The sequence below is a fragment of the Halichoerus grypus genome, chromosome 6, assembly GCF_964656455.1.
Source record: "Halichoerus grypus chromosome 6, mHalGry1.hap1.1, whole genome shotgun sequence".
Lineage (NCBI taxonomy): Eukaryota > Metazoa > Chordata > Mammalia > Carnivora > Phocidae > Halichoerus > Halichoerus grypus.
The window spans coordinates 140639291-140652338 of NC_135717.1; the positions used below are offsets into that span (position 1 = coordinate 140639291).

At 39.1% G+C, this 13048-nt stretch overlaps 1 protein-coding gene across 2 annotated transcripts in view; it reads left to right on the forward strand.

The window, feature by feature from the left end:
* Window positions 1-11426, forward strand: part of SYT1 (synaptotagmin 1) — a 525751-nt gene extending 514325 nt beyond the window's left edge. For both annotated transcript variants that reach the window (XM_078076347.1, XM_078076348.1), the window contains exons 10-11: window positions 6238-6371; window positions 10761-11426. In XM_078076347.1, coding sequence (XP_077932473.1) covers window positions 6238-6371; window positions 10761-10967 — 341 coding nt within the window. In that variant the 3' untranslated portion in view covers window positions 10968-11426. The remainder of the gene's footprint in view (window positions 1-6237; window positions 6372-10760) is intronic.
* The last annotated feature ends 1622 nt before the right edge of the window (window positions 11427-13048 follow it).

A 13048-nucleotide genomic window follows, 5' to 3' on the forward strand; every position in this document is an offset into this window, starting at 1 on the left:
ACATGATAGAAAAGAGATAAAGTTCAGTTAAGCTGATTTCAGATGAAAAGAAAACCTGACAAGCAGTGAATGAAGGGTAGCGCCACATGGATAACAAAACCAAATGAAGAGACCTCAAAATCATCCAAAACGAGGTGATAAATTGCACTCATTGTACCTGCAGTTTATTATTGGGAATGAAGAACCTTCCTTCTGATCCCAGTCCATCCTTTTCTAGAACTGCAAGCTTACAGTCACATACTCTTAGAGACTAAACAGACATCAGAAAAGGGACTTTCCTTTCTACCAAAGTTAGAAAAGAAAAAAGGCCCTACTCTTTTTTGAAGATAAATTAAAGAAGCAAAGTGTCCCAAGTCCTGCCCACGTTTCAATGGCAATAGGGATGATCTAAATGGTGTTGAAAGAAGGTTTTCAGTATTTAGATGATGAGGAGTTCCATGAGTGCTTGTTTTGGGGGACAGAATGAAGTGATGCAGCCATAGAGATATGAAGTCCCTGAGGACAGCAGCCAGTTTTGTAGCTGGCATATGTTTCCATGCCATTTACATGTTGACAAAAACTTAATGGATATTTGGATGCCACACGTGATGTCCAGCAGTTGTACTCAGGAAAAGCAATAGCAGTATCAGTGAATCTCATTACAGCCTATTTTATCATTTCCATAAAATTATGTCCTATTGTGTAATGACCAGAACTTCTAAGCCACCAAGAAACTCTGAAAAGACAAGGATTTGCTTTGTGGAACAGCCCCTAAAACAGAACAAATTTAATTATAAAGAGTCCTACATTGCAAGAGAGGTGATCCTTATTGTAAAAAATACGTGCATCCTTAAAGCATGGGTGTGACTCATAGTTAGGTGACTCATAGTCTTCCATTTAAAAGACTGACTCAGCCATAGTTAGAGAGAGAGGAGCAAGGTCTGGATTCCAGAAGAAGTTACTAATGAGCTAATCAAGAGATTAGGGCCATCTCCAGAGGGACCAGAATTCAGGAAAAGACTTTGCACAATGAAAGAACCAGAGGACACAGTTAAGCCAATCAAGGTTGAATGACAATGGAGAAGATGGAGAGCAATCCAAGACTTCAGATGGCTGAGCCAAGAAGACCCTCAAATGTGTCTACCTTGAATACATAACCTATCAGGCTTAGACAGTCAAAACTTATCCAGGCACAAAAGGTGATAAAGAATAAGATCTCTAACAACCTATGGAATGTGAGAAAATATTTGCAAACTATATTAGATAAGGGCTAATATCCAAAATATTTAAGGAACTCATACATCTTAATAGCAAAATAATTATCTGATTAAAAATGGACAGAGGATAAATAAACATTTTTCAAGAGAAGACATACAAATGGCCAACAGGTACCTGAAAAGATGCTCAACTTTACTAATCATCAGGGAGATGCAAGTCAAAGCCATAATGAGATATCACCTCACACCTCTTAGAATGGCTATTATCAAAAAGACAAATGATAACAAGCGCTTGCTAGGATGTGGAGAAAAGAGAACCCTCATGCACCATTGGTGGGAATGCAAACTGGTGCAGCCACTATGGAAAACAGCATGAAGGTTCCTTAAAAAATCAAAAATAGAACTACCCTATGATCCAGCAATCCCATTTCTGGGCATACACCTAAGGGAAATGAAATCACTATCTCGAAGAGAGATCTGCATCCCTATATTCATTGCAACATTATTCACAATAGCCAAGATGTGGACACAACCTAGGTGTCTACTGATGGATGAGTGGATAAAGAAGATGTGATATGAATATATATAATATATACAATAAATTTATATAGAAATAAAATAATCTAAATATTATTATTATTCATAGTATTCTAAAACAAAAATGTAATATATATAAATTTAAAATATTATTCAGCCATAAAAAAAGAAGGAAATCCTGCCATTTGCACCAACATGGATGGAGCTTAAGGGCATTACGCTAAGTGAAGTAAGTCAGACAGAGACAGACAAATTCTGCATTACCTCACTTATATGTGGACTCTATTTTTTTTTTTTTATTCCAAACTCATAGGGGCGCCACCTAGGTTGCTCAGTTGGTTAAGCATCTGCCTTTGGTTGAGGTCATGATCCAGGGGTCCTGGGATGGACCCCGCATCGGGCTCTCTGCTCAGAAGGGAGTCTGCCTCTCCCTCTCCCTCTGTGCTCTCACTCTCTCTCAAGTAAATAAAATAAATATTTAAAAAATAAAAATAAAAAATAAATTCCAAACTCATAGAAAACAGAGAATAGGATGGTGCCAAGCAAGGGGGTGAGGGAAAAGAGGACATGTTGATCAAAGGATACAAACTTATAAGATGACTAAGTTCTGGAGATCTAGTACATAGTATGGTAACTACAGTTGGCAATGCTGTATTGTTTAACTGAAAGTTGCTAAAGAGTAGAGCATAAATGATCTCAACACACACAAAAAAATACTGCAATAATGTGAGATGACAGATGTGTTAACTAAACTTCCTGTGGTGATCACTACACAGTCCGTATGTATATGAAATCATCACGCTGCACACCTAAACTTAAACAGCGTTATGTGTCAATTTTATCTCAGTAAAGTTGAGACATTATAGAATATCTTGGAATCACTGTCAGAATTGGCAGATTCTGCTTACGAAAGTGACAGGTCAGCAGTGACCTCTCTGACTTCACCAGCTACCTCTCTCCCCCTTGCTTTCTTCTTGTTCCACAAACATGCCAAAGGATGTGCACCTTAGGGCCTTTGTGTGTCCTGTTCCTTCTGGTTGATATAAGCTTCCACCACATCTTAAAATGACTGGCTCCTTCCTGTCATTTGGTTCTTAGCTCAAACCTGGCCTCCTCAATGAGGACTTTGCGGAGCTCCCTTTCTAAATTACCCTGTTCTCCCCAAGGCATTAATCACATCACATCAGAACTTATATCTGAATCTGAAATTATCTTGTTGGGTTTTTAATTTGCTTACTCAAATGGCAGGTGCACAGGAATTTTCTTGTCATTTACTGTGTTAAATGAATAAACATGTAGTCATCGCGCATCTCTTGAGAAAAGCTATACCTTAGTTAGGCTGATAAAGTTTCACCACATGAACATAGGAGGCATAAACATTGGTTTATGGGTATTTAGTATTTGGGTATTCAGTCAGTGCCAAAAAGCAACTGGAAACTTGCCCATCTTTGTAAATATACAAGGGGTTTGGACAGAGGAGCCAGGGAACGTCTTAAGCAAACAAGATCTCTGACCCAAGAATCAGTATTAGTTGTGAAGAGCAAGATGGTTTATGGGTGAAAAAAGCCATTTTCCCTCTTCATTTGCAATTATTTACAGTGATTTAATTGACCAACTATTTAGTTAAGGGAGCTGGTTCCTCATCTCTAGGTCTGGTTGAAAATCTTATGTTGAAAATCTTCATTACAAACCCCTTGAGCGGATGGAGCATTAAAAACAAAAACGAAAACCCCAAGCTACACATATCCAAGTAACGTGGGCTTTGGGACAATGGAAGACGACTGCACTAAGAGTAAGGAGATCCACATTACGAGACCCTAAGTAAATTCCACTTATTCAACAAAAATTGAATAGCGCCAGGCATTTAGTAAATTCAATTAGCGAACACTGCAGGCAAAGTTTCTGTCCTACAGGACTTATGTTCTACTGGCGGATAGGAAGAGGAAGATACAAACAACCTGTTCCGGCCCCACTGGCTGCTCTAGAAGAGGCATCCTCGCGTTGTTCCCGCGTCTGGCTGCTGCCTCGCGCGGCCACCACGGCAGCCACGGGCTCCGGGAGCATGCGCACCAGCGCGTCCAACTCTCGCGTTGTTTGTAGGGCGCTGCGCGGGATCGCCCGCCGCTCAGTGCCGGACACCTGCTGCGGGATCACCACCTCTACGGAAAGGAGGCGGGGAATGAAAGAGACGCAGCTGCTCATGGGAAAGCTGCGAAGGAGGGAGATGGGAGCCAGCAATGAGGTACATGGGGAAGAGGAAGAGGAAGACGATGGTGAAGAAGAGAGTAGAGATAGGAAGATGAGGCTGAGGCGGCTGCAGGCAAACAGGCAGCTGAAGATGAGGAGAGGGTGATGGTGACGCCAAGAAGCAGAAGACCAGTGAGGATGACTAGACAACAAAAAAGGAAAAGCTAAACTTAAAAAAAAAGGCGGCCATGACCAGTTTACCCTCTACGTCCAGTCTCCGAATCTACACGGGGTCACCAAGGAGAGAGGCCCACCCGCTGGCAGCGCCCCCACAGTGACACGTGCTCCCTCCCACACAACCCAAACCACAACGTGGATTTGCAGCAGGGGGGGAAAAGAGAACCAACATATCCAAGGCCCTGCTTTTCTCTTAAAAATACTTAGAACGGAAAATGTGTGTGTAATCTTTATTTACACCGTATGTTCTGTGCATATTGTTGGGGTCAGCCATTTTTAATTTTGGATAAACAAGCCAGCCTTCGGGGCATTCTCTGTCCTACTTTGACTCTACTTGTAGTGTGACCACGTTCGTTACAATCTCAAAGGAGAAAAAATTGTAAAAAAAAAAAAAAAAAAAACCACACACACACAAACAAAACAATCTTACTCCGAGAATTCCAGTAACATTTTTTGTGTATGCACTTAGCTGTACTATGAACAGCTGGTCTGTATGAGATGGTTAAAGAGGCCAAAGATAAAAGGTTTCTTCTTTTTTTCCTTTCCTTTTTTTTTGTTTTTGTTTGTCTGTCTATGAAGTTGCTGCCAGTTTTGGCATGTTTGATGTATGTGTAAACAATGATGTCCAATAATAAACCGGAATTTTATTGTGCTGAAAAAACTACAGACCAGAAAAGGTTGTTATCTAAAAATATGTGGGTTTTAAACTAGATTATCTGTAAAGTTTCTCCAAGCTTTACACATACTAAAAGGGAGGAAAGAAATTTTAGAAGGCTTAGCACTGATTATTTTAGGGGAGTAAAATCATGGATGATTTTTAATTTTTTTCTTTATGTTTATCATTGTTTTCTGACCTTTTTCTATAAAGAATATGCATTACATGTGAACTGGACAAATATTTAAGAAAACAGTAGAGAGATTTTATTGTCAAACCTGGGTGTTGGTTCTTAGTAACCTGAAGGTATGTCATTCATCCATTAGTAGTGAGAACTGTAAATGGGAATTGTCTTACCCCTCCATTGATTTGCTTATCACTTTACCTTTACTTAATGAGGCTTTGGGGAAACTGCTAAGGGAATCCTGCTCCTTTTCTCATTACCTCTATGTGTACTGACTTACTCTCTACCTAGGGATGATCCGGCACGTCCTGCAGAGCTCCCTTTCTAAATCTCCCTCTCTCTCTCTTGCCCTCTCCAACCACAACCCACCCCACCATTGCATGCGCAACACACACACATACACACACACACATGCGCGCGCACATGGCCTCTTCTCTCCCTTTAACCTTCAAATCTCAGTTTAAATATTGTTACCTCCACAGAGAGGCCTTACCGAGCAATCTAAGTATAAGAATTCCATTGCTACCTTAGGCTCACCATACCATCCCTGCTATTCTCAATCCTATCTCTATTCTTGCTCTGTTCTTCTAGAGCACTCTTGTCAACTTGTAATTTCATATGTATTTCATTTCTTTACAAGCCTACTGTCTCCTCCCCCCAACAAGTCTGAAGTTCCCTCATGAAAACAGCAATGATCGGTTTTATTCACTGCTGTATCACTAGGGCCTAACTAATATTGATTGAGTAAATGAATAAATGAATGCATGTAATGGCTTCTTTGTCCTTTCTCTGTCAGGAGTTTTATTCCCATGCAGTGGTAAGCTGCAACCAGTACTTTGCCAGCTCAGAAGAGCCAATTGTTAATATTTCAGGGATTTGGTAAGCTAGTTGTTAAACTACTCAGTAGCTTGAAATTAGCCATGCTGAGAGTATTTCTACCATGGACACTGGCAAATGTTACATGTCAAGACTTTTTTTTTCCCCCAAATTGCTGGTTCATTAGCACACAATAGCTCTCATCCCCTAAATCCAGCTATAAATATTGAGATACCATGGCAAAAAACCTGGCCCATAGGTTACTTAAAATCTTTCAGTAAAGAAGGCTTACATTTTTTTAAAAATATTAAATATATGCTATAAAATGATTTCTCTGTTGGGAATACTCGAGTTTTTTAATAAGCTAAATTATAATCTAAAATATGTATCTTTGATCTCCTGAAGTTTTTGTTTCTGTTTTTCAGATCCTTATGTGAAGATCCATCTGATGCAGAATGGCAAGAGGCTGAAGAAGAAAAAGACAACAATTAAAAAGAACACACTTAACCCCTACTATAATGAGTCCTTCAGCTTTGAAGTACCCTTTGAGCAAATCCAGGTAATGCCAAATATAAGTTGGTCTTCCCATTCAATTTTATTTCTTCAGACCAGATAAATGAAAGACATAGACCTTGTAAATTATCAGTGCACATGCCTTCATTAGAGTTGCCATTCTTATTCCCATGCACACTTGATATTCAAGCTACATCAAGAAGGAAATGATGAAATTTACAGCACAAGATGTGCTGACTCATCAGTCAAAAACAGCGGACATTCTGTAGAGCAGAAATAAAGTAGGAAGAAGAAAATCAACAGAACGACTCTGCTAACTCAAAAAGTACCATAAAGATTAAAAGGCCAAGAGAAAATGAATTTTCACTGTTCATTCCCAGCCCACAATGTGGAGTTCTCCTTATCACAGCCTTATGCCAAAAAAAAAAAGAGAGAGAGAAAAGAAATATTTTGGTTGATGCTAAATATGCAGCATCTTTAATCTTTCATTATTAAAAGGTGATTAACAATAGAAAAATCAGAGTAAATCGTATTTTAATTGTTTAAATTTAGCTTCCTGTTTCTGAGTTGGAATGGATGGATATTTTTGCAAAGATGAAACCTTAATTTGCTAGATAATAATTGTTATGATAGGGAGTATTCTATGAAACGAATCTGTGGATAACATTGTCAAAACAGGATGCTACATGTAGCCACAATAATGGTATATGATCTTAGGATTTAGCAATTTTTAAATAATTTTAGGTTCTCTTACCTTCTATCCATAATGAGACTATTGGAACTCAAAGTTCACATCCAATAACTATCGGCTATTTCTTACTAATCTTTAATGGATATTGGATATTAGAGAGTCAGATGCCTTAAAGCAACACTACTTTTACATTTTATTAAATAATTGATATGGGTCTATCTTCTCAGTCCTATAAAAGTTTACCCACAACATGAAGGAGAAGTGAAGGGTAGGCATCAAAACTACACCATGGAAATTTCTAAAGGTCCAGAATATAAAACATCAGGAAATATTCTTTATTTTTACTTTAATCTAGAATCTAATTTAGAGTACAGTATCTTAAGAACAAATCATACCTTTATCCCATGAAGAAAGCTAATATAATAGCTACATTTATTGTATATTTATTATGAGCTTAGGCCCAATTTAAGCACTTTACATACATAATCTCACTGAGTCTTTACAATAACCTTATGAGAGAGTTTATTATCCCAATTTTATATATAAGGAAACCGAGGCTTAGAATCTCCTCACATATAAAATAGGAATAATAGAATCCACATCAAAGAGACTATGCATATAAAAGCCCTTGGAACGGTGAACACTCAGTAAGTGGTTCCCATCACCATTATTACTCACACTGTTAATTTTGTCTCTTTTTCAAATTAACATTTTATTAGAAAATAGATCTAACAATAAAATTAAAACAATATATGAAACAGTGCTGTCTACTAGAACTCTCTGTGAGGATGGAAATGTTTTATCACCTGTGTGGTCCAATACAGTAGTCACCAGCCGCAAGTAGGTAATGAGCACCTCAGTCACTAGTGTGATCAAGGAACTTTATTAATTTTAATTTACTTCAATTTATATAGCTACATGTGGCCAGGAGCTACTTACTGTATTGTATAGGGCAGTTCTTTAAAAATCACCAGCAATCCACCATCTTCACATCACTTCATGGGATTTATATAACCTTTCTCGTGCACATTTTCACATGGTAGTAAATTGCACATATTTACTTTCAACAGTTGTTATATAAGTAAATGACATTGCAGAGGACACTGATCCCCTGTCCCCAGTCATCTGTTTACTAGCCTGAACCAGTGGGGTCACTGCTTTGGACCCACTGGCAACCCCCGAAGATATCCAATTTTCTCCAATTTATTTTGCAATATTTGTTCAGTGAACTCTTTTTTGAGTTCTAAGAACTTACTCCTATGGAAACTTAACACCTCCTGGAGTTTTGTTTTTTAATACTGCAAAACAATACAAGGCGGGGTATTGTGATGAAAAATCCTATTGTAAATTTTCTTTGAGCTACAATTCTACACCTATAAAAAAAAAGGAAATGTTCTTTTACAACTATAAATTGCAGCAAATGTAAATATATTAAAAATGAAGAGGGATGCCTGGGTGGCTCGGTTGCTTAAGCCTCTGACTTGGGCTCAGGTCATGATCTCTGGGCTCCTGGGATCAAGTCCCGCATCAGGCTCCCTGCTCAGCAGGGAGTCGGCTTGCTTCTTCCTCTGCCTCTGCCTACCTCCCCTGCCTACCCCACCTGCCACTCGTGGCCATGCACGCCCTCTCTCTCTCAAATAAATAAAATCTTAAAAATAAATGAAGCACATTAAAAACAAGACCTATGCTGGGTTTCTGGGGCAGCGTTTTAGAGTATTCTGTCAGGACAGAGAGAACTTGAGCGCATCATAGATTACGTTAGGTATGGCAATAATGAGCCCATCTTTGACTGCATCCCTCCTCTTTCTCAGCTGCTTGTCAGTTTGTCCTTTTCTTTTTTCTTCCTCTCTTTTCTTTTTAGTTTTCCCCAGGAGACTGCTTTCCTAGTTTTCCTAGAGAAACAATTGAGCATTTTACATACTAAAATAGGGGTCTGGGTTTCCTTTATTCTGAGGTTATAAGATTATCTGCTTTCTGTCTGTCTCTATCCCTGTGAAAAAGATTATGAGCAAAATATGCTGATTTCCAAAAGTACATGTAAATGTTATAACCTCCAAATGTATAAATAAACTACATATGCAGCTGCAAAAATTAATCCAAGGCCTTTAGAAGGATATTGTCTTGAGTACTATTAATCAGTCCATTCCTAGATGAAATAATCAAAACCCACTCCAACCATTCACTCCAACCTCCAAAAACCCCATTTTTTTTTTTTTAAAGATTTTATTTATTTATTTGAGAGAGAGAGAATGAGAGACAGAGAGCATGAGAGGGAGGAGGGTCAGAGGGAGAAGCAGACTCCCTGCCGAGCAGGGAGCCCGATGCGGGACTCGATCCTGGGACTCCAGGATCATGACCTGAGCCGAAGGCAGTCGCTTAACCAACTGAGCCACCCAGGCGCCCCTCCAAAAACCCCATTTTACCTTTGTGCATAATGTCCCTAATTAACTCCTACCCCCCATTCCCTGCAATATGATTTCATCCTGATGAATTTGCTCAGGAAAAGTTCTGAGAATTTTTCTGAGAACCAAAGTGATTCTGTTCTCTGTTCCAAATACCATCCAGTGGATAGATGATGCCCTTGATAATGGAATCAATCCAAGGCTGCACAAGGGAAGATGGTTTGTTTCCTTTATTGCCAATGTGTTGCATTTTACATTCTAAATTCCACTTTCAAGAGCGGTCATTTTCTCTGCTGTGAAGCTGTCCATGGGTGCCATCTCTTAGCACACTGGTACAATAATGCAGTCCTCAGAGTACAAAGTCCATAAAAGGGCCAGAACTCAGCAGGAGCTTCATTTGGCCCTGGCTTCCATCATTACATTTTCTGTTCCTTTTAACTCTGGCCACCAAATGTTATGCGTTATATTTTATTCTAAAACTCTTCCTTTATCTCTGCACTCAGTTTCTAGATTAGAGCCATCACATATTTTGACTAAGCAAATCCATTACTTAGGAAGCAGAACTAAAATGTGCTTTCAAAAAGTGTGTCTTTCATATCATAATGGCATGGGTTTGCTTTCGCTGATTCAGACAGTTCTAAAAAGTAAGTTATTAAATAAACTCTCACAATGTAATGGAATAACTGAAGTAAATCTTGTGTGGCCTAAAAAGTTATTTCCCTTTGAGATCAGCGCTGGATATGCAACAGTTACTCAGCAAATGTTTATTGGGAAAATATATAAATGGGGAAATTATCTTTAGTTATTACTTTTTAAAGATTTTCACTCTATTGTCACATTTAATACTCACAATAATGTGATTATTGTACCCGAATACCAATGCCAGAAATCTTGCTGATGAGACAGTTGAAACAAATGGACTTAGAGGTGGACACAGTTGACAAAGACAGAAGGCATGGTGGAGTATAGCACGGACTGTGAAAACCAACCCACTCATTCCTTACATGACCCCAGGCCGGAGACTTCATGGCATCTTCTTTGTGAAATGGCAGTATTTTTAATAGGATCTATTGTGAGAAGTAACTGAGTAGTTCATGTAAAAGAATTGTGCTAAATACCCGAAAAAATTTAATGTGTATTCAGTATTTTGAAGAAGCTGAAGACGGTGATGACGGTGACGTCGTAATGGCGAAAGGGGGATTGGACTCAGGTTTTCACGTTCAAGTCATTTTCAGTCTTGGCCCGGTGTTTTGAGACTGGTTCTTATTTCCAGTTGCTTAGATCTCAAGGCAGCTTTGTAAGAGGGTGGGGTGATTAATGTTTCTTTTGTGTTCTCTTTCAGAAAGTGCAAGTGGTGGTAACTGTTTTGGACTATGACAAGATTGGCAAGAACGATGCCATCGGCAAAGTCTTTGTGGGCTACAACAGCACCGGGGCGGAGCTGCGACACTGGTCAGACATGCTGGCCAACCCCAGGCGACCCATCGCCCAGTGGCACACCCTCCAGGTAGAGGAGGAAGTTGATGCTATGCTGGCAGTCAAGAAGTAAAGGAAAGAAGCCTTTCTGCGTTTGCCCACATAGTGCTCTTTAGCCAGTATCTGTAAATACCTCAGTAATATGGGTCCTTTCATCTATCCAGCCATGCATTCCTAACACAATTCAGTGGTACTCCAAATCCTGTTTTAATTTGCACAGATTTAAACGTAGAGAGCCCCTAAGTCCTCCATCATGCCACTGCCCTCCAAATCTACTCTTCTTTTAAGCAATATGATGTGTAGATAGAGCATGACTGAAATTATTTATTGTATCACACTGTTGTATATACCAGTATGCTAAAGATTTATTTCTAGTTTGTGTATTTGTATGTTGTAAGCGTTTCCTAATCTGTGTATATCTAGATGTTTTTAATAAGATGTTCTATTTTAAATTATGTAAATTGACTGAGATATAGGAGAGCTGATAATATATTATACGGTAAATATAGTATTATCTGCATTCCAGCAAAAATACCAACTCGTAAGGCACTAGCACAGTCTAGCTGACGTCTTAAAGGACAACTTAAACCTGAGCTTTCTATCGACCATGTGAGAACCAAGATACACTGACACCACATATTTGGTGGGTGAATCCAATTTTGTAGAATTTCTTCACAGGCAAATTAGCATGATCTGAGCAGCATCCAGACTGACCTCCAGGAAGCGTAGCCACAAACCAGAACAGCGTCTGTCTGTACATATCTACAAAGCTAAAACCAGGGCTTCACTCTTACATTTGAGGAAGCAACTGAACAGGAGTCAGTGATTTCATATAACTGCATATAGAGTAACAACATGATGGTGTTCCATGTGTGGGTGGGTGGGTGGGTGGGTGGGTGGGTTTGGGTGTGTGTATGGGTGCATTTGTTTGGGGATGGGGTGGGTGGGAAGAAGCTGAGGGCAGAAGTCAGCATTTCTGAAATATTGCCTGACTATTTAAAAAGAAAAAAAAAGTAGCTCTCCGTTATCACCTTTATACAAATGTGCATCCTGTGAATTCTGCTCCAGATTTCATACCTATAATAATTCCAAAAGGTTTGCACATTAGACTTTGTAACAAAATATTTTATTATACAAAACCATATTAGAAGGAATGCAGAATATTTTTAACACAGCAATCTGTGCTTATTACACAAAATTACTTTGTGGTAAACAGACAGTATTGTAATCCCATCAAAAGATGAAAAAATAAACAATTAGCCATAGTTCTGAATGCACTTCAATTAAGCCAAAACAGACAGCTAGTGATCTTTTTATATGCTCTTTTTACTTAAATAAGTTTTAATTTGTCCTTTAAAAAAAAAAAAGGTGAAACAATACAAAGAACAAGTTCTAGCAAACTGAAGCAACCTCTTATGTATACTAGATGCTCGATTTAGGAGGAGTTTTTAAATGTTCTCAATGTCATTATGTAGTAAATGGCACTATTATGAAGCTACTAGTCATTCCCTAAGAGTCTTCAAGGACTGCTCTGTGTAACACTGTGACTGCCGTGTGTGCTTAGACACGTAGTTTCCTCAGTGGATAGCACTCAATTTATTCCGTAGTGATGTTGTAACAATACTGCCATTCCCTTCTACTGCACTGCCCAAGGTGTGTGTAGCACAAACAGTTCTCATTACTAAGGACCAATTCAGAACTGAAAAGCTATGCATAGGACAAGAAAGATACATAGAATGGGGTGGAACACACAGCATTTTGTCAAGCACTGTGCAATATTCCATATTTTTCCCCACTCTGGTAGACGACCACTTTGTGGAAGGGCAGCCTATTAGCTCACGCTGCATCCATGCGCTTCTGTGACCCATTTCAACTCCTAGGCCACAGACAGCAGTGATGCCCTGAGGTGAAAGTTTATCTTCGCGAATACCAAAACAAGATGGAGGAAAACCAAGCATTAGTCTCATGTTCAGATTCTAGGATATCATGCCACGTTTTTTAAAAACTACAGAGAATTCAAAAAGGGCTGATGTGAGGCTTCACACACGAGGTTGGCTGTTTCCTGATAAAACTAGAATTCCTGTCATTCTTCTTTTCTCATCAAAGAAGAGGCAAGCTCTTGGCCTTTCAGCCCAGTCAGGGCAAACTCATCAG